A 22,939-nucleotide genomic window follows, 5' to 3' on the forward strand; every position below is an offset into this window, starting at 1 on the left:
GTGTGTGTGTGTGTGTGTGAGAGAGTGTGTGTGTGAGTGTGTGTGTGTGTGGTGCCTGTTGAAATGGTAGGAGGATTGTCATTCCACTATCATTTTGTTTCCGCATCAGCTCTTTGCCAAACTAGTGATCTGACAGTTACAGTTGTTGTACTGAAGGTCCAGTTTTCTCGGAGTTATCGAGCAGAAGGTAAACCTTATGTTTATCTCCACTAAACTAGTAAATATCAGCTGTTCAAAGGTGAGTGGGCTGTGAAATATGCACCACTCAGACAAGAGGGAGATAAAGCACTCAGACTAGGAATGACAAACAGAGGTAACAGAGTGCAGCATCCTCCCACCACAACACATTTGGTTTAATTTAATTGCTTGATTCAATGGGCTTAAGTATGATGCCGCATTCACTTTTAATAGAGAAAAAAAACATTTTGAAAATTAAGTCATAATAAAATCAACATATTATGAGGAAAAAAGTCATAACACTATGACACTTCTAATATGATATCAGTAGGGTTGGGTTCCAAACTTGATACTTTAAAGACTACTGACCAAATAACATCAGCACTACAGAGTACCAATTAACATTAAATTAATCTGTATCAAAGTTTGGTACCTGAAAAGGCATCAGTGTGAGAACACACAGCTGTCTCCTCTGTCTTAAACAGCCACACCAATATTTACTCTTGTTTTGCTTCCTCATATGTCGCTTCTTTTCTTTGCCACGGCATGTTGCTTCTTTCCAGGGGCTGCAGTGACTCACTGTCGCCTCTCAGGCCAGGATGCATTATAGCAGAAGGGACGGCCCGTCCCTGGCTGCTTAGCAGCTGATATCTCTGCAATACAGTACATAGGCATCTTGGAAAGAACATAAAAACTGTGACTTCTTCACACTCTGTTGATAGGGTTAGTTCACCTTTTGAATGGTTTCAACTAATATTATGTTCAGAACTTACATAACGCTCCTTTAACTTTACTTTATTTTCTGTCTATGTAAGTACATTATATAAATGTACATTCAGCAATAGCTGAACTATGAGCTAGATGGTCGAAAACATGCATGCCATGCAGCAGGCTGCCCTGCTCCATCACAGAGAGCTCTCCTCTGGATGAAATGTACAAAAGGGAGCTGGTAAGATAAAAACAAGATGACATTTATACATCCTAATTAGACAAGAAAAATATTTTCTTGATTTTTCCGAAAGCAACAGCAGAGCCGTTAAAGTTTTGCACATCCGCGTTTTAGAGTTTGCATGGCTGCATGTAAACAGGAATATTGGTGGAATATTCATTTTCATTAGCCATGCAAAGCTAAGTAGGAATATCATCTTTTTTGGAATAAGGGCAAAAACTGGAATATTTTTTTGCATGTAAACACACTCACTGACATTTTCTTGCCCCTTACTGCTGCCAGATCGCTGCTTCAGTGCTCAGTATCTCGCATCTAAACTGACACGTGGAACATGATGTTGCCTCGTCCTTTGGGGGCAGAGTGACCCAGAGTACATCATTGATATTTCAGATATTTGGAGGGTCAAGAGAACAAAATTAATAGATCTTTACTTGACAAAAGAAAACACCTGATAAAAAAACTCCATCAGATGAGATGAGAATGTAAATAAGTAACTGTACATGTAGTTTACTGACTCAGAAAGTGGATTAGGGTGAAGTCCGTCTTTAAGCTGCAGTCTAAAGAGGCCTGGCTCTGAACTGCTGTCTGGGCTGTCAGTGAAGACGTCATAAGTGTGAATATGTAACTTTGGTTCTGTGCATTCTGTCTGACTAACAGATGAATTAGGAAGCATTAGTGAGGATGAGACATGCCTAGTGTAGACATTCAAGGACAGATGAAGGAAATAAAGTTGTTCCTCAGAAATTCGGCTGTAATATTACAAGAAAATGTTGCAGTTTCAAAACTGCTGACCAAAAACGGTCAAAAACAGTGGCGGTTGGTACTTCCTCCTTATTTGTCTTTCTTTCCACTCCTCCACCTTCCTCTTTTTCCACAATCAGGAAATATGTTCCTTGTCACACCTGGCTGTCAACTTCTTCAAAGTTTGTCTGTTTTTCTTCAGGCCTGCCACTGCTGGTCCAAAGGACTATCGCCAGGACCATCATCCTCCAGGAGAGCATTGGGAAGGGCCGTTTCGGGGAGGTGTGGCGGGGTAAATGGCGTGGCGAGGAGGTGGCAGTGAAGATCTTCTCCTCCCGCGAGGAGCGCTCCTGGTTCCGCGAGGCTGAGATCTACCAGACCGTGATGCTGAGACACGAGAACATTCTGGGCTTCATCGCTGCTGATAACAAAGGTGGGACACATCCAGAGGAGCTGCAAGAGGCTGGATTAAGATAAGACTGTGGGTTTAGGGTTAGCATACAGAGAGGAACAGAGTGTAAATCAGACCAGAGGCAGCAGGAACAGACAAGAATAACTGAACACAAAGACATGAATGGAAACGGATAGCTAAATTATAAGGCTAATTCAAGCAGCACCAAAGAATTAAGATTGATTCAATCGTATCTATTCTAAAGCCTGTAAATGAGATCTTCCCTGAGCTGAGCTGTGTGGGCAGCTTAAGCTACATGTGAACCTTGAGCTGTCAGAGCAGGAAAGCAGCTCCGCTAAAGGTGAAGTTAGTGCAGCGAGCCTTAACTGTGAATAGACGGGCTGGTAGACAGTGTGGGGGAGGACCAGTTCACAGTAAAGGCCAAACACACATTACCACACTGTCTTAGCAACTCCAACAGCACGCGCGCACGCACGTACACACACACACAGGAGTTAATGGGATTGTGTGTTCATTACAGTTTGACTGATGGTGGGGGGGGTTGTAGTTTGTTATTGACAGGGTTTGTACAATCGTGAAAAACCTGGAAAAGTCATGGAAATAGCAAACAGTAATTTTTTGGCCTGGAAAAGTTTTGGAAAACTAAATATACCCTGAAAGTTTTGGAAAAGTTATGGAATTTTGTTTTACAAATATATATAATGTGGCATGATGTCTTCAAGGAATGTCGTGATAAAGCGTGTCATTAATTTTAAAGAAAACATGCCTTTAATGGCCTTTTTAAAGAAACAAAATCGTCAAAAAGCTTTAGAAAAACTTCACCAAAAATTCTTAAAGAAAAAAAGTTGCCCAAAATCTTTTTTGACCCTAACCCTAGCCCTTTTTTTTCAAATATTGCTAACAAAATTTAAAGCAAAAGAAAAAAATTGTAAAAACAAAAAAAAAAAAAAAAAAGCTTTTCTTTTTCTCTTTAAAAATTTTCTTAAAAAATTCTGTGCGGAAAAAGAACAGATACAGATATGGAGTCTAGATGGTCATTTGAGAGACTGTATGTCTTCCATCTTGAAAATTTGCAGAAAATTGTGGGAATTTATTGATAAAAATGTATATAAACCCTGATTACAGTATTGACTGATAGGGGGTTTCGCAGGTTATTATTTATACATTATATGTAAGACATGATGAAGTTATGGTGACACTACGAGAGGAAAATATGTCCACACAAACAACTTCATGATTCAGTCAAATCGGACACACAGACAGCATAAATAGCTGGAAGAGCTAAATAGCTCATCTGACTCACTCTTTCCAGGTGGATATTGGTCGCAGATAAATGGTTAATCTGCTGAGAAATCAGAGAAAATGCCATCCATACAGCTGATAGTCATCATGTTTAGACCTTTTCTTCAGTGTCACCAGTAAGCCATTGATTGCTGTCTATATCCATGGTTACACAGCAAACAGGAACTGCAGTATCTAATGCATTTATTTGTGGAGGCAGCCACAATGTCATTATTTACCACCTCATAGTGATTTTTATATTCTTATTATTTTTACGATTAAAATCCAAAAGCTGATAAAATAACTTCATGGAAAAATGTGCTACTTTTGGCTCCAATGCAGCCCCTCTGTCTGCTGTCACCGCTCTGTAGCCTTGCTCAGTGTCCCACCTTCAGGACCGTTTGATTGGTTACACGTCACAAGTCATAGCCTTTCGACACTAAAGGCTGCTGTGCCTCTGCTGAGTAAAGACATACAAAGACTGAAGCTGCTCCACTGAGCAAGTGGACTCAGAACTGTGTGTTGAAGACAGCAGATAATGCAGAAGTTATAAAAATCACAAGTAAATCAGTCAGCAGACTTTTTTTGTGTGCCCCCTTTGTATCATTATGTATCCCCTTTTTAATGACATATTTTTTTGGGTCCATGACTGTAGCGCTGTCAGAGATCTTTTTTTTTCCTAGCAGCAGTTTGTGGAGTTTATATAGCAAGTTGGATAATAGAGTGCCCCAGTAATGAGTCCTAAAACTCACATAGAGTTAGCATTTCAGCATCTCCGGTTCCCAGTTCACAGTCGATGGGTTTTTGGTAAAATGCCTTTAATAAGGTCAGTGGTTAACACAAGCTAAAGAAACTTTGATGTTTTGTTCTACGACATAAAACACATCAGCAAATACTCACAAACTTTGAAGCTTTTCTTGTCTTGAAAAAGGCGCTTCATCATGCTTTACAGCCTCTTTGTGATGATGAAATTGGTAAAGTTAGGCTATAAATGAACTATACTACAGTCAGATGAGTTATCTGACTGTAGTATAGTTCATTTATAGCCTAACTTTACCATTTTACCTTTGGTGATTGCATTTTCGGCCTTAAAAGCCCTAAAAGAGTGGCTCATTTATGAAGATTTTGCTGAACAAAACATGTAAGTATCATAAACGTTTGTCACAGAGCTTATTTTCTACATTAATTCAAATCCAGTGGAAAAATCCTATAGGCCTTTTAACATGGGAACCAAGGCAAAGCTAACTTCTGCATCAGCCTACAGAAAAACGTCATCCCTGGGGCGCTCTATTGGTCAGTGGAGAACAGAAGCAGCTGCTGCGCAGACTTTTAAATCAGCACAATCAAAGGTTATGTGTTAATTTCACTGCGTCCAGCATTTTGCTGCTTTGTCTGTGCCCAGAGTATGCTATGTGCTCTGAGAGAAAAACGCAATGAATAACTGAATGGTGTATATATACAGTGTATATATATAATAGAAAATCAATATGTGGTGGCAGATGTTTTAAAGGGATAGTTGTGGACTTTTGAATTGGGGCTGTATGAAATATTTATGTATAGTCAGTATATTCCATACAATAGCTGGTGGTTTACATGCTACCCTTCAGCGGCACACCCCACAGCTCAACATTACCCTGCTGTATACGGCTGATTTTAAAACTTTAAAAAAGGCCTACCTAAAAAATGCAATATTAGCCTTAGTGGCCACTGTATTGAGAGTGCTTTGAACGTGTTTCGTTTCAGTCGCTAACAGCACTTTCTGACCCAAACAGCTGACCGCCAAGTGATGAGAAATGGTAAGGAAAGGGCTGTGTGACAGCAACTTAGACGGATTTAATTTTTTTTAGCCACCCCATCTGTTTCTGCAAACCAGAACCCTGATTTCACTGATAAAGCAGGCGATTACACAGTAATATTGGACTCCCCCCACCCACCGCCCAGCTGATGCCACAAATTGAATGTAATTATGCAGGCAACACTGTGTGCTCAAGGTCTTTATGGTTAATGTTTTTTTTATACTGTATATATATATTTCCCTCAAAGCATGATGGGTACCCTGGTAGGAAAATCTCAAAATCTGTTTATTTAATAAGAAAAAGAGAAAAGTAACCTATTACTTAAAGTTGCATTTGATTGATTTCGTTTTGTTTTATACCACAAGTCAGTTTAACGACAGTACTGACGTTGAGATTGTCCTATAGGTCTAGTGGTTTTATCTGAGGAACACAGAAGCCTCTCCTGTCTGTGTCTCTGTGCAGACTGGCATTTGTTTGGACTGAGGTCATAAAAACATCCCAGTGAGTTCAAACTGCACTGTGCCATCAGATGAAATCAGCCAGACTTCAGTGGAGACAAGTTCTTTCTTGAAGACCAAAAGCACAATTATCTTTAACCCTTTATCTCCTGGCTCCTCTTTCTGTCTGTGTGTAGATAACGGGACGTGGACTCAGCTGTGGCTGGTGTCTGATTACCATGAACACGGCTCTCTGTTTGACTACCTGAATCGCTACACTGTCACTGTGGAGGGCATGATCAAGCTGTCCCTGTCCACAGCCAGCGGCCTTGCCCACCTCCACATGGAGATAGTGGGGACACAAGGTGAGAGAGAGACACACACACACACACACACACTTCTCTTTGCATGGCTATACTGCATGGCTACCTGAGGAAGCTTTTCATAAATGTGTAAAACTGTTTTTATTTTCACAATTAAGTAATTTTCCTAGATTTTGTTTCAGTAATACAGCCTCTTAAATCCATGTCTGAATCACCTGATTCAACGAGCCAATTCAAATCTATAGAAACTAAAATGAAGAATAAAAGGCCTGTTATGAAAGATGTCCTCATGAAGAGGAAGAGCATTTTTTTTTTTATTTTAATTGAACCTGAAATATTCCCATTGAAACTCTGAATTGCTTTTTCGAGGAGTCCTGGCGAAAACAGCAACATGATGAATTTCACATAAAAGAACAAGTCGAATGTCAAAATGTCAGGAAGCACCACAGCTTTAAAACAGTTGCTAAGCAACATCTTTGTTGCAAACTCTGCATATATACATATTGTTCTGCTTGTTAGGAGTTGGCAGGAATTATAAAAATAGATATCAATATTCTTTCAGTATAACCAGGCTTAAAACTCCCTAAATCTGAACTCACTGTGAGCAGCGTCTCCTCTCATCCTGACTGTCACACACACACACACACACACACACACACACACACACACACACACACACTCACACAGACACGTTCACACTCACACAAAGCACAGGAAGCGAATAAATGGCAATAAATGTCTCCCTTGTTCCCTGATGATCTGAATAAGTTGCTAGTCAAGTCAAGTCAATTTTATTTATAAAGCCCATTATCACAAAACACAGTTTGCCTCAGAGGGCTTTACAGCATACGACATCCCTCTGTCTTTAGACCCTCACATCACCTAAGGAAAAACTCCCCAAAAAACCCTGTAACGGGGGGGGGAAAAATGAAAGAAACCTAAGAGCGGCTGAGAATGGATCCCTCTTCCAGGACGGACAGACCTGCAATAGATGGCGTAAATAACAATTAAATTACAATAATGACAAAATAATGTGTGTTGTTGCTTTTTAAAAATAACGTCTCTGAGAGGGTCTGAAAAGCAGCTACATAGCAAGAAAGTCATAAAGTTTGTGGCCATCTCTTCCTTTTGTTCTATTGCACAACATCCGTCACAGTACCCCCCAGAGTATAACAGTGAAAACACGTAATGACAGAATATCTCGTCAGTGGCGGGGAAAGTGTTACATTTATGACTCTCTGTCTCCAGGTAAGCCAGCTATCGCACACAGAGACCTGAAGTCAAAGAACATTCTGGTGAAGAAGAACGGGACCTGCTGCATCGCTGACCTGGGTCTCGCTGTCCGCCATGACTCAGCCACCGACACCATCGACATCGCTCCAAACCACAGAGTGGGAACCAAAAGGTAACTACATGCTGTCAAGAACCCGCTTTAAAACGTTTTCAGCCTGCTTTCTTTAAAGGCAGTCAATAGAAGGAGGAGGAGGATTGGACATCCTCTTCGTCTTCTTACTCTCTGTCCTCTGCGGTTTCCGTCAGGAGTAACTGCACTTCTCTCCTGGCGCTCTTTCATCGTGACATGAGTCTCCTTTTGGGCTGAACTCGCCTCTGTGTCACAGTGAGTGAGTGCTGTGGTGTTTTACAGCACATCTCAGAGCTGTAAAACCAGTCACAGCTGTGAATCGAGGATGTAAATAAGAAAGCCAGGCCATTTCAAGTGTCAGCCTCTCCGTCTCCACTGTTAGGACTCGAAGAGGTGACTCAGTTTCAGCTCTGAGGTTTATCACAACTTCAATCATCTTGTCACTTTTGAGCATCCCGTCATTGCAGACGGTGGAAACAGAGTGTCAGTTGGTGCTCAGACGAGCAGCGATAGCATCGTGTTACAGCGAAAGACAGGACCTGAGGACACTGTGGACCTTGAAATGAATCCTATGCTCACTGCCCAAACACTGACTCGAGATCACTACAGTGTCGCCTCCAGTCTCTTCTTTCTTCTTAATATGCAACTGAAGGACTTACAAAAAAAACGCGGTGAACTTGGGCATGATTTGTGATTTCGGTTGATGGTGCCTTTTTTTACCATGTGCTGTAAAAATGTCAGCCAGTGCAACAGTGAGGCTCTCAATGTTTTTAACAACAGTGGAGCTCTGTCGCTCAAAGGAAGGAGACGCTAAATGTCAGGCTGTCATACACACACGGTAGGTGTTAGTACAGTGTTGGTTGGGTCTGCAGTTACCATAAAGGCCCAGAAGCACCAAACCAACATCAGAGACGTAGTGGCGGATCACACTCTTACATCGCCTCATGTCACCTGTGTGTTAAAGGGATACTTGACCAATTTTCAACCAGCTTTCTATCAAAACAATGTTGGTACCGTGTGTAGATGAACTGTGGTAAATTTCCCTCCATCTAACCGGTGCTGAGATATCCCCCATGGCAAAACTCTGCCAAATGGTGTAAGTTACATCATTTCGCTCTGTTTGATCTCAATTTTTTTTGCATATCTTACATCATTTAGTGGGGTTTTGCTGACTCAGGGCTTTTGCTCAAACTACAGGCTGTACTTCCACATTTTCGTGTTGCCCGCCAACCATTGAGCCAAAGCAGACACGAAGAGAATGCAGCTGATCAAGTATAAACCAAGATTCTGTTGCAGCATTGCAGATTTCTCACCTCAGATGTTTTCAGAAATGTGTTTTTGCTTAGTGTTTAACTGTAATACCAGATCAGGCTGGCCGCCATTTTGTCGAATGGACAAGGTTGTAATATGCCACCCACCAGCAGGAGCATTTATTGATGAGATGCATTCTAGTAATTGTAGGATTTTCTGCCTTTTGCTCAAAAGTCAGTAGCCGCTTTTACACAGAGATGGCGTTATAGGGCCCCAACAAAGTCTCTTCTTTAGACTGCCCCTGCACTTTTACACAGAACCAAACGATGGCGGCATCATTCTAATACAATGTGTGACTGCATTGCAGCATCCTGCAATCAAAAGAGGCATGGTGGGCATGAAGTTTAATACGCAAGCATCCGTCTTTGGCATGATATATAACATATGTTGTGTACAGGTGTGAGTGTGACTTATGCCGCAGTCATTTTCTATGTTTTCTCTGCTCATGAAGCACCAATGTCAAACGTTTCTGTGTCTTTCTACTGCAGAGGCGGACTAGTTTTATGTGAGGACTCACTTTATAATGGTGACTTTATAATGAGTGACATAAAAAAATCTCTCTGTGAAAGCTGAGGGTTACTGTTTTCAGTAACTTCCTCTCTTTTCTACCCAGCCAATAATTCTGCAGACTATAGGTGACTTCTCACTGTCGCTGTCCCTTTGTGTGTCCCTGTCCACATGTCTCTTGTTGTATTATGTAGACTTGTCTAGCTGCGGGGTTGGAATGCGAGCAGTGCACTGAGGCCACAGCCAGCTCTCTTCTCCTTCTTCCTTCCTACAGTGATATGAGCATAGCTTCATCCCGCTCCGTCTGTCTCTCTCCCTCTGATTCTGTCTTGTTTATGACTCCCTTCTGCCTCGGTGTGTCTGGGAGCCGCTCCGATGCTGCGGGCCGTTTCCAGGGCCACTTAATGATTCAGAACGCCTCGGGTCAGTGGAGGCAAAAGCTGCGGCCTTGGCTGAAACCCACGTCACATATTGATGATCTGATCCCAGCTTTCAAACTGTCTTTCATAACACCAAACGTCCAGCAAAGCAGCAGTACAACCCAAGTAAAGTGTCTTTGTTAGATTTTGTGTAAAATGTGAGTGCATATTGCTTTTGTTAAAATTGCATCAGTTTATGTCGGTATCTTTTCTGAGCACTACAAGATTCCTGTCTGTCCTCCTTTCTGACAGTTTGGCCTTTTGCAAGTGTAAAGCAGTTTGACTGAGTGATCAATTACTACGATCACCACACATTTTTTCTACTGTATTATTCATTGACAGTCAAAGGCAACTTGTTCTAGTGAATATAAAACAGCACAGTTAGGAGTCTGTTATTTTATACTACACTAACATCACCACTATAGACTTAATAAATAATGGACGCAGGTAACGCTACATCACCCATCGGTTTGTGGACTGCCATTTTGTAGTCTGAAGTTTGACATTTCAGCCATCGCCATCTTGTGTTTTTGGAAGCAAAAGTGACCATATTTGGGCAGTTTGAGGTGTGGAGAAACGAGGGGTGGACACTCAGCAGATAGCCTGCCACTCATAGCTTCCATACCCTTAATTATGCATAACTATATATAATAATAATAATAATAAAAAAACCTTAAATTTTTATAGGACCTTACATACATAAAATGCTACTCAAAGTGATTTACATGCAAGCGTGCTAAACATTAAAATCTAACAATATATAGAAATAGATATTTTAAAAATATATAAATAAAGAAATTGATTAAAATAAAATAAATTATACAGCACATGGATACCATAACTCTGGTAACAAGTCAAAAGTTGCAGACAGGCCAGAGGTGGAAAGCAAACAAAAGAAATGTAAATATAAAAGAAATACTCTGTAACAAAACATAAAACACATGTCTGAGATCATAATATATGATAAAAATACATTGAAGGTGGAATTCATTAAAAGCAAGAGTATAGACATCGGTCTTGAGCTGCTTCAGAAAACTATCTACAGAAATTGCTTCTCTTATTTGCATGATCAGTCTGTTCCACACCACTGGAACATAAAAATAGAATGCTGCCTCACCATACTTTTTGAAATTCATTTTCGGCACTTAAGCAGGCCAACTCCAGAGGACCTGAGAAATCGGGTTGAAACATATTCAGACAAGCAGTCAGAAAGGTAAGAGGCTGCTAAACCATGTGGAGCTTTACTGTAACAGTACTTTATTTAACTTAATACTTTACTTCATTAAACATTGTAACAGTATTTTATTAAACTTAATTATAACAGTAGTTTATGTAACTTTATTTTATAGCAGTAGCTACTTTCATAATTTTGTATTTAAGTAGTTATCAGTACTTAGATATCAAAGTATTGAGATATATACTATATTGTGTATCGCAATATAGCCTGAAAATATCATTATTTTGAAGCCATATCACTCAGCCCTACTGCCTTTTTGGCTCATCATTAAAAACACAGTTACACACACACACATACTGTATTACTTAAACACACTTAAACACACTAAACTCCACAGAAACCAAATAAAACTCACTCAAACCATCTTGACTACTCTTGTTAGTAATCTAGTAAATAAATCCACTTATCCAACAATTCCGGTTTTGTCTAAATAAATCCTTTATTCACCAAGTTAGATGTAAAAAAAACATGCCATTATTCCTCCGATCTCTGTCTGCCTGCTGGCCACCAGCTGTTTACGGTCCTGGAACTTCTCCCTCTACCACTATGTGTCGCTGTGTCTTTCAGCTCAACTGCCTGTTCCACCAGTAGAGACTGGAGACCGAACCCTGGTAGTGCGTGCTGTGCACTACATACAATAAATTTAATAGAAAAAGCAGCATCTGTATTTATAACAATATTAAAAAACATACCTTCTGGATTTCTAAATACCCCGGTACACTGTAATTCCATGATACTCAAGCCTGTTTCGCTGAAATTGTGTAATTTGTTATGGTTGTGATTTCACAGCATCCTAGAGTGGCTGAATTATTCAAAATTGCCAAATCCTCTCCAGAAGCTTTCTTTCAGTACACTGTACTGAATAATGTTCTAGCCCCCATACACAATCTTTATCAAAAAATCTTCCTGCAGACAAATGTGTGTGTGTGTGTGTGTGTGTGTGTGTGTGTGTGTGTGTGTGTGTGTGTGTGTGTGTGTGTGTGTGTGTGTGTGTGTGTATGTGTGTGTGTTTCATAGATGTAAATAAGGACTGCTTGCTTTTTAAATTGAATTGATTTGCTTCCTTGCTGTTCACCACATAATTACATTTTCTCTCGAGTTTCTTTAGGAAAATATTGACGTTGGTCTCTTGAAGTGTGTTGTTTTTGTTCCTTCTCGTTTATGTGAAGTAGTAGCAGTTTGCTAAAGGAAGCCTTCTATTCATTATTTTTAAACCACTCAAAGAATTCAATCAAGACTATTTGATTACACTGTTAAATCCATCTTATTATAGATCGCCATCAGTGCCCACGGGTAGAGACTGAAGTTTGGCCACTTGATGTGGTCAGTTAGAGGAGGTTTCTGTGCAGAGCCCTGGTGTTATTTTCACATGATTAAATCAGGGCAGTGTGTAATGGCTCCTAACTACAGTGTGGCACATTTCAAATTGGAGGCTGGAGAATCATCAGTCACATCCGTCCTGCTACCTTCAGATGGCTACAGGGCTTTAAAGGTTCAACCCCAAATCAAAAATACATGTTTTTCCTCTTACCTGTTTCTGCCGCTAGGTCACCTCGCACTGAGCTAGCTAATGTTACACATCAGCTGAGGAGGACACCATTAATATTTACACCATGGCCCTGATGGCAAAAGCACATATACAATGACATAACATTATTTTCTGCGCACTTATGACAGAAGACACAAAAATGATTACATAAGCAAGAAGTAGTTAAACAGCAGTGTATTGTGTTTGTGTGCAGGTATATGGCTCCGGAGGTCCTGGACGATTCCATAAACATGAAACACTTTGAGTCTTTCAAACGAGCTGACATCTACGCCATGGGCCTGGTCTTCTGGGAGATCGCCAGCCGTTGCTCTATGGGAGGTGAGAAACTAATGAGGGGGCTGAATCACTGGCTCAATGAGGGATGAATGGAACACAAGAGGAGTCTTAATTATACAAATATTGACACACCATTATCTGCAAATCTGCAAGAGTATTTTAACCTCATCTTTCCATCAGGCATCCATGAGGATTACCAGCTGCCCTACTACGACCTGGTCCAGTCAGATCCCTCAGTTGAGGAGATGAGGAAGGTGGTGTGTGAGCAGAAACTTCGACCTAACATTCCTAACCGCTGGCAGAGCTGCGAGGTAGGACACACATTGCTGAATCTGAGTCTCACTCTCTTTTCTGTTTAAGGATATTAGATGTTGACAGGGAAGGCGCAGATTTTTCACATTTTTCCCCCCATGATTATGTAAGTGGTGAGACTGTAGGCTTCAGTCCAGCCATCCAAGAAAGAACCTCGAAGCCTTGAAGTCCTTCTCAATAACACCGCTCAATCACATGATACACACACACACACACACACACACACACACACACACACACACACAGGCTCATTCCCACAGTCCCCAGAGAGGAAGCAACCACTCCGACTGGGGGCGGAGAAAGTGTGTGTGAATCTCGTGCAGTCTCCTGTTTCACTTTAACAGCACACACGCCTGCTGTGTTGGTTCACTGTGTTTAGTGTCATTACAGTTTAATCTTCCTCAGGTACATTTAAGCAGCAGCACTATGTGAAGGCAGATTCATAAGCATAATGTTTAAAGAACATCTGCAGGGCATTTGTTTATTAAATTGTTTCTTTGCAACCCTTAAAATCGTTATACTAAAAATACCATGTTTGATGCTACTTTAATCCAGCATTTTGAAGTAGTTACTGTTGGGTGTTTTTTCATTCTGTCAGTGTTTTTCTTGGAGAGCAAGTTTTTGAACCACACACCACAGAGACACAGAGGAAATGATTGCTCCATAGTGAAGATGAGGAGATGGATGACTAATGGTTGGACAGTCTTTGATATGGTCCATCATATTCCCTAAAACAAGCTAGTGTTTAACCTTTTAAACCTAAAAAGTTGTTGGTAAAAAGTTTCAAGAAAATTACATGAAAAGAGAAAAAAAAGTTTAAAAAATAAGAAAAGAAAGGATATAAAAAAATATTTGAGCATTTAAACAAGTGGTGGATAGCTGTTTTATAAGTTATGTATGTTTTTATGTGTTCTATCTATTTTTTATGTTTTTTATTTTTTATATATTTTCAAAAAATCCATATAATCAAGAGGGAACTAATGCTACACTGCTTTTTTTTTTAGCAATGCCAGTGAGCTTCTGCTGCTTTCAGTTGGCTGCACATCTTCCACTGTGAAGCATAACAGAGTAGAGTGACATATGTCTTGTTTTTTCTCCATGACTGCTCCCACAATGTGTACCTCAGATTTTTCAGTGTGCACATGTAAAAAACTCCCATGTATTTGAGTGAATATTATGTCGAGTAATACTAAGTAACTACCGCTAATCTGCGGGATGGGAGATGGGGCTCCAGCTCCAGTCAGTTTATTTTGTGTCAGGCTGGACTACACAGTCACCACCTGTCTGCTGTTCAAACCAGACATCTTCATAAATACACTGTCTTTTGAGCAGCCAGCTCCGCAGCGTGCATGCTTCGCAGCGTGCATTCTCCTTAACGCTGCGTGTAAACGCTGGAGCAGATCAGGATGCACAGTTGTCATCACACTGCCTCACAGCTCACATTCTGTTGGATATTTTGACCTTGGCCACCTTTTGTCTGGCAGCATCCAGACAGCTGTGGCATTTGTGATCAGGGATGGATCTACCGTTATTTGTCTTCCACTTTAATGCACAATCAGAATCAGAATCAGAAATACTTTATTGATCCCAGAGGGGAAATTGCCTTTAGTTACAGATGCTCCCATTCAAAAGTCTTAAAAGAAGTAGGAAAGTGTAGAATATATCAATAAAATTTAAACATAAGTACTAATATAAAATAAAAATATATATAAACACTAAAGTATAAATATAAATGTACATTTGTTCTTGTTACTACTGTGTGATAAATAAAACAACAGATTACCAACATTTGAATATAGCATATTACACATGGATGTAGTTATTGCACTGGATTATTTCACATCAAAGTAGTTACTGCACATTATTAAGAGTCCAGAGTAGAATAATTGACTCAGAGTGTCTGACATTCAGAGTGAGGAATTGTACAGTCTGATGGCCACAGGCAGGAATGATTTCCTGTGGTGCTCTGTGCTGCATTTTGGTGTTATCAGCCATGTACTCAATGTACTCCTGTAGCTGACCAGCCCATCATGGAGTAGGTGGGACACATTGTCTAGGATGACATACAGCTTGGACAGCATCCTCGTCTCAGACACCTCCGTCAAGGAACCCAGCTTCACTCCCACAACATCACTGGCCTTGTTAAACCCAAACCAGTCATTGACCCATACATCTGGGCCAATGCAGGTCCTGAAGACCTCACTATATGAACAACATGTTGATTTTAAAATGCACCCATGGCTTGTTTCAGCTGTGAGCTCAGCAGCAACACCCCTTGAATGCAGTGATATCACTTTTTAAATGAAACTATCTGAGGCCTTATTCCTCTCTGTGTTTCATCGTCTCCATCTCAGTGTAATCTCATGTTCAGAGTTAGCTTTTGTTCCTCAGCATCAGAGTTTCTTTCATACTTCTGAACAGCCACAGCGTGATACTGTGGTTTTCTGTCTGTAATCTAAACCAAATTGTGTTGACTAGAGATGTAAGAGAATATGAAAACATATTTGATTTGCTCTGAACTGACGTGAACAGCATCTGATATAGAGTCATATCAGAAGGGTTCGTACAGTCATGAAAAACCTGGGAAAGTCATGGAATTTGCAAAGGGCAATTTCCAGGCCTGAAAAAGTTCTAGAAAACTTAATATACTCCAAAGGAAAAGTCATGGAATTTTGTTTCACAAACCTATATAATAACACATGTTGTGTCCAAATAGCATCTAAAATATGAAAATCCAACCAGGATGTCTGTTATCACAGATTCTGGCTGTGATATATGGTGCAATTTTGGGGGATTTTTTAAGAAAACAAGGCATGTTTTCTATTAAAACCACCAAATATGCTTGAAGAAAAAAAATCACCACATTGTCTTCTTCAAAAATGGCCAAAATAAAAAAAAAAAAAAAAAAAAAAAAGGTTTGTAGGTTTTAAGGAAAACATGCCAAAATCTATAAAGCAAATTATTTTTTTCTTTAAAACAGAAAAAAAAAATGTTTTTTTTATTTTAAAAAAAAAAGGCCACAAGACATGCTGCAGATTTGGAATACATTTTTTCTGTTAAAATCACCCAAAATTTGGAATAACAAATTGCCAAAGAGTTAACAAAAAAAAAAAAAATTGGCCAGAAATTTAGCTAAAAATAGGCATTGAAATAAAGCAAAAATAATACAAAATTCAGCCATTAATAATTAATTCCCCTAGTGAAAAAGTCCCTCTCTGATGCTTAAAAATGTATTTGACATACCTCCCTCTTTTTGCAACAGCCTTTCCCTCTCATGAATAATAAACAGTCAGTAAGTTATATTTAAATATTCAGTTCTAACCCTGATTTTCAGATGTGAATTAATTATTTTTTTAAATAATATATATTTTAAAAAAACTATTATATAATATTGAAAAAGAACCAATGAAGTGTATAGATTGTCACTTCAGAGAATGTATGGTTTTTAGAATTTGCCTCAAACTCATGTAAACATCATGGAAATGTAAAATGTGTATGAAGCCTGTATCAGTTGTTTCTACTTTGATAACCTGCCTCCATCGAAGTCACAGCCTCATTACAGTCACATCAGAACACACAGAACCACAATGACCACAGACCGCAGCAATAATACACATCCAGACAGACAAACAGGTTTAACAAGCTGAAACTAGACAGTACCTGTAGAAGCAGACCCAGCCCGGCTCAGTCTATTATTAGCACAAACGGGTGCTGGTGTGGCACTCAGCCTCCCTCCGAATATTTGACCCCAGAACCCCAGGTGTTTACTTGTTTTTGCTGTGTATTGTTAAAATAAAAATAAACAAGTGTGACCTTTTTTGCAAGGAAACTGTCTTAATGAGCTTCCAGACTTTAGTAAGGATGTAGAAGAAGAGTAATCAGTGCCTGTCATGTAAAATAATTCGAAAAACATTGTGTAACAACCGCAGTATTTTAACAAGGAAGAACCCGGTAAAGTGCAGACAACAACAAAGCTTTATAATCTTTACACATAGATGTAACTTTGACAGTCGTTTTGCTCATGCCACACTGTTTTAGTGTTCATTAACCAATTGAGTCACAGACAAGCACACAGAGACAAAGACAAACTCATAACTTATGCTGCTTGCTGGAGGACATACTTGTTATATAATGTAATAGTATTTAATGTGGATTGTAGATGTTTTTCTTAGTAACATTTAATTAAATATCTCCACAACTATATAACACTGACATTGAATTGCACACACTTGCACATACATGCTCATTTGCTTGAATAATTGTATTTCACTCCCTTCGCTTTTGTCTCACGGCTAAATTGTGCAGCTAATTGTACAAATCAACATCTGAAATGTCCCATAGGGGTCCTTTTAACTTAGGCTCAATCCCAATGCACTGTTTGCCCTTAGTACCTAGCCCCTACCTTTCCGTTTTACATGTTCAGGCTTGGGCAGTATGTAATACTTAACCTAAATTTTTACAGAGGTATTCAGTAAATGAAAAATGAGTGTGTGGTGCAAAAACACTCCCCACAACAGCGAGTATGCTACTTACTTTCACCTTTTAGATGAATAAATACAGAATAGAAATCCACAAAATGTTAACAAAAGTAATATTCGGTCACTCCTTTTACCTATGAAACAGAAATACAACTGTACACCTTTTGAATTCAGCTTTCTCTTGGCCATGGAAGACTGAGTTGACAAGGCTTAACTGCCTCATCAACAACAGTGAGGGATGTCTTCATCATCATAAAACGCAATTCATTCAATCATGACAGAAACAAAATAAAACTCACCGAAACTATCTTGGTCACTCTATTTAGTAATCTCATTAGTAAGTTCACTGTTCCAACAATCAGCAGCTTCGGATTGGTCAAATTAAATCCTTGATTCACCAAGTTAGATATGAAAAACATGCAGCTATTTCCCACGGTCTCTATTCACCTTCTTGTAACTTCTCCGTCCACCACTAGGTATGGCTGTGTCTTTCAGCTCGCCTGGCTGTTCCATTAGTAGAGACTGCAGACTGAGCTCTGGTGGTGCATGCTGTGCACTACATACAATGAGTTTAATATAGAGAGGAGCACCTGTATTTATGCCAAGATTTCTAAATACCCTGGTGTGCCGTACTACCATGATACCATCCAAGCCCAGTTCACGTCTTAGGACAGGGTGTCCTGGTTATTGTTGGGATAGAGGAATAGGGTAAAGTGGTTAGCATGAAACTTAGGTTGTAAAGGAATCGTAAGTGACCATTCTTTCCTACGTCTATCAGATAAATGGCAGACGTCATTGTGATAATAACGTCATCTCCATAATTGCGTCTGTTTACATAAAGGCCGTGGCCGACTACCGATGACATACCAGGGTCTTGAAGGGCAGTCTCATTTCAAAAGAGAATTTCTCAACCTCTAGATGCACTTGAAAATTTGGAGTAAGGGTAAAACAAGGAATTGGATTGGACTAAATGCCATCAGACTCCAATGAATCTAGCCCCTAGAGTAAGAACCATGTATTCAGAGTTAAGTCTTGTGGATGTGTTAGTCTGTGTAGCTGTTGAAGGCTTGGTATTCCCAGAAGGGATTTTTTAACAGTGTGCTCACTATTCCACCATGTAGCCTGTAAATCAGAATGGCAGGTTTAAGTAAATGAAGCCGTATCTGAAGGCATTTGAATCTGAGAGCCCTGACATAGGAAATGAGCTCCTCTAGCTCTGCTGAAGGAGACAGCGGTAATGTGAAGTGTGTGTGTGTGTGTGTGTGTGTGTGTGTGTGTGTGTGTGTGTGTGTGTGTGTGTGTGTGTGTGTGTGTGTGTGTGTGTGTGTGTGTGTGTGGGAGATTGCAGTGTAAAGTTGGCATTAATCCACCTGATGAATGGAGGACTGGAATGTTACGGCTGTCTTAATGAGCTCTGTAGGAAGTTCCGTAGAGGGAGCACTAGCATCTCAGCAGACGCTGTGAGAGACCGAGGCGGAGACACATACACAGACATGTTGACTCATACATACCAGATGCTGTTTACAGCCCCACCAAGGGAGATGTGGAGGAATAAGTGTAAACTCTGGAGGCTCTTACCGTATCTCAAAGCCTATTAGCAAATTTAGATGAAAGTCGCCACTTAATTGAGGAGTCAGGAAAGTTGTTTTTTTTTTAAGGTTTAAAAGACAATCCATTTTCCAAATCATATGAAATCAAACCATGCAATGATAAAGTAATAATAACTGGAAAAGGGCAGAGGCATTTTTGGCTGTTTCAAGCTTAAATTTTTAAAACCACGATCAGATGCAGGTACAGATGTAAGGAACAGCAGCTCATGAACATCAGATTAAAAGATTTTATTGTCACCCGTTTCAGACCTCGGAAGTATACGGCTTCCCAGATCAAAGGTCTTGTATCTTAACCCTTTGAAACCTGGAGCTACATCACTTTTTTGTGCTTCTTTCAGATGCATTTCAGTATTAAGTATTTACAATAGTACAAAGTATTTAAACCTTTGAACCCTGGGCAAATTGATCCATTTTCTGCAGAAACATGGGGAAAAGGCAAGGGGCAACTTGTCAAGAAATGTTTCACAAATTTCAAGAAGTTGGTAGGTTTAGAAAATTATTTAAAAAACAAAGCTAGGTAAAAAGAAAAAAGTGGGGGAAAAGCAAATCATTATCCTAATTGCATATTTAAAATTATGTTATTGTAATTTTTAATACTTAATTTAACTTAAGTCTTGTTTGCCTGGTTTTTTTTTTTTTTTTTTTTTACTTTTTCTTTGCATTTTATTTATTTTTTGGGTCCTTTTTGTCTTTCATTGCTCTTTCTTCCCCATGTTTTTAAAAGAAATCAGGCCAATTTGCTCTGGTTTCAAAGGGTTAAGCCACAAACCTCAGCCCTAATCATTTAAATCAATAACCTATCAAAATGTCCAAAAAGGCTATGGAAACAATTATGATGAGACATTAATTCTCATTAGATGATTAGGCATTAAAAAAAAAAACGTATAGTTACACCAGGTCTCAAAATATTGAGCCACTTATGATTTAATAGAAAAACTGCAAAAACAAATCATGAAAATGTATTTGAATGCCGAGATTTATTTCACCTGCTTTAATGAAATGAGCACTCAAAAGAATCATTTAGACCTGAAAATCAAACTGACACGTATTATGCAGTTAAGAAAGCATGTAGATTGCCCAGAATTGAGCCTTGTGGAACACCACAGATCCATTGGGTTGATCTACAACCCTGCCATCGGAAGCAATATGGGGTTCAGTACCTTGCCAAAGGACACTTTGACATGTGGACTAAGGGGACAGAGATCAACTTGTCAGTGTTCCGATTAATGGACTACACACTCTACCTACCAAGAAACTTTAAAAAATAAAAAAATGAAATAAAATAAAATGTCCAAGTTAAGCACACCTTTGCTCGAAAACAGACATGAAAAATTTTAGACTGTGTAAAAATACACTTCAACCAAGTCCACAAGTGTCTTATGTAAACATACAACAACAGAGAAGTGTATTTCCCAAGACATCAAGGTGTTCCAGCGTTATGTTGTAATGAAGTCACATGAACCTGTGTCTCCTCTCTCCTCTGCAGGCCTTGCGGGTGATGGCGAAAATAATGAGGGAGTGTTGGTATGCCAACAGTGCCGCCCGACTCACCGCTCTGCGAATCAAGAAAACCCTGTCTCAGCTCAGCCAACAGGAGGGAATCAAAATGTAGACACATCTACCAAACACACACACGCACACACACCCCTGACTGGCATCCATATCGTTAGCATTACAGCGTTATTATCTTCATTATTATTCATCGACTGTTCCTCCCCTTTGGGTTGAGGGGAAGTGAAGACCTTTTTTCCCGCTTGTGCTTTTTTTCCCTCATCCCATTTCATTCATTGACAAACTGCTGAGTCCTGCACCTGAATCTGGGGAACCGTGCATGTATGTGTGTTGCACTCGGCCTACATACACACATGAATGGCTGGATGGATCTAATGAGGGCTGGTTGTGCCTGAAGGGGATAACAGAGGCATAAAAGGAAGCCACCCCTCATTATCCTCCATCCTCCTTTACTACATCCAACACATCAAATCTCTGAAAGACCCACTGGGGCGACTGGTGTCCATCTCAAAACCCGCCTCCACCACTCATCACACAACGAACCAAGAGCTCAGACTCCATCAGGTAAGGCCAGCCAGGTGGCTGGGAATCACCTGTGAGGCCTCTGAGCTGCCGGATTATCTTCATCATCACCGCCTTATTTGTATATAAGCATTTCACGGTTCTCTTCAGAGAGAAGCTACTCTTCAGTAGGGCTGCAAGTTGCTCATTTACATCTTTGAATAATGTTTTGAATCATGGAAAATTTCCTCAAATTGGAAAAAACAAAAATGTTTTCAAAAATCCAACTTTTGGATTTGATCCAAGCCATGTGATCTGTCAGTGCCCAATGCATAGTTTAATGAATGTAACTATGTGCACTGCTCCCACACTCATTGACAGTGAGGGATGTACTCACACGGGGCGAGTTGAGCTGTTTAATACCAACATGCAGAACCTTTATCATGACAGTTAACATATTTGTCATGTCTTTGACAAAAATTCTTGGGGAGAATATTTTCCATTTTGCTAATGTGCGTGGCACATTTGAAAATTTTTAACATTCACCTGAAGTAATTGTTTATCTCGGCTACTGGTAAACTGCTAGAAAAGGGAGCAGCACAAAGAGCTTTGACATTTACTGGCAGTTAGAATCTTCTAAATCTCTGAGCTAACGGTGACTAGACCATTATCAGAAGTGTTTGAGGGAGTAAAGATTCATCAAAGAGTGTTTTGATGTGAAGTTGTTTGCAGTCCTACTCTGGAGTGGTGTTACAGTAGCATTGGGAACTGAAGCTTGGACCTGGGGGTTATGGGACAGTCTGTAATCCACCCTACGGGGTCCAGACAAACAATGGCTTCATGTGTTCTTCGTCTTATCAAGTTGTAAGCAGAATCTCTCATCTCTGCAACAGTTTTGCACCTGTTTTTTTCATTTGTTACTGTTGTATTTCCCCGCCTCCCTCCGTACGCTCGGGGAGGCGGACAGGTCTGTTTAATTTATTGTGTTTTTAAACTTTTCTTTCTGGTGGCAGGGGATCTTTTTTGCAAGACTAAACTGGACATGATGACCTCATTCATTTTTTTGGCAAACATGCTGCAACATATGCAATATACAGTAGATAAATGTGTCTATTTTCTATACTCTGCTCTGCTAAACCACAAACAGCAAGAACTACAACAACACCAACAACAATCAGCTGCCACCATGCCTTCCAAGCCAGCTGTTACCGGAAAGTGCCAGTGCTTTAACAACCCAACTCCTCTCATGTCGGCTGCAGTGGCGTGTTTGCTCTCACGTGTATGCAGCTCTGTGCACGTGTGTGTCAGAGGAGGTCTGCGGGAGCCATGCCGGGCACACAGCAAGCTCGTACTATGCACACCCAAGAAGTAGGGACGAAAAGCAAGGAGGGACACACACCGCCGTCACAGCACCCACAACACAGCCGACTCTCTGGTGCCATTTTCTCAAATCCCTCCCCCACCTGAACACCCGGCCACCTCAGCAACAACTCATCGTACAGCTTCTCCTCCCAGTGGACTGGAGTCTGGAAACTGAGCTCCAGCACCTCAAACTGTGTTTCGTTGGAAAAATGATGCCACAAAAAGCTTGCGGCGGCTTTGGGAAAAAAAAAAAAGACACAAAGACTTTTAAGCATTACTGACGTTGCCCTATAAATGTAAACTCTTGGATTTCTGATTTTCGTTCTTTTCATGTGTTTGCGCCGTCGACAGCGCAGCAGCGTAAATCAACCTTTCAAGCGTTTTCT

At 40.1% G+C, this 22,939-nt stretch overlaps 1 protein-coding gene across 1 annotated transcript in view; it reads left to right on the forward strand.

Annotated features, from left to right (window-relative positions):
* Positions 1-22,862, forward strand: part of tgfbr1b (transforming growth factor, beta receptor 1 b) — a 79,147-nt gene extending 56,285 nt beyond the window's left edge. The window contains exons 4-9 of the mRNA XM_088072256.1: positions 2,070-2,300; positions 5,991-6,158; positions 7,365-7,521; positions 12,696-12,820; positions 12,959-13,089; positions 20,665-22,862. Of these exons, the coding sequence (XP_087928382.1) occupies positions 2,070-2,300; positions 5,991-6,158; positions 7,365-7,521; positions 12,696-12,820; positions 12,959-13,089; positions 20,665-20,790 (938 nt within the window). The 3' untranslated portion in view covers positions 20,791-22,862. The remainder of the gene's footprint in view (positions 1-2,069; positions 2,301-5,990; positions 6,159-7,364; positions 7,522-12,695; positions 12,821-12,958; positions 13,090-20,664) is intronic.
* The last annotated feature ends 77 nt before the right edge of the window (positions 22,863-22,939 follow it).

This window comes from Plectropomus leopardus, chromosome 21 (assembly GCF_026936395.1).
Source record: "Plectropomus leopardus strain MGB_pleo_1.0 chromosome 21, ASM2693639v1, whole genome shotgun sequence".
NCBI lineage: Eukaryota > Metazoa > Chordata > Actinopteri > Perciformes > Serranidae > Plectropomus > Plectropomus leopardus.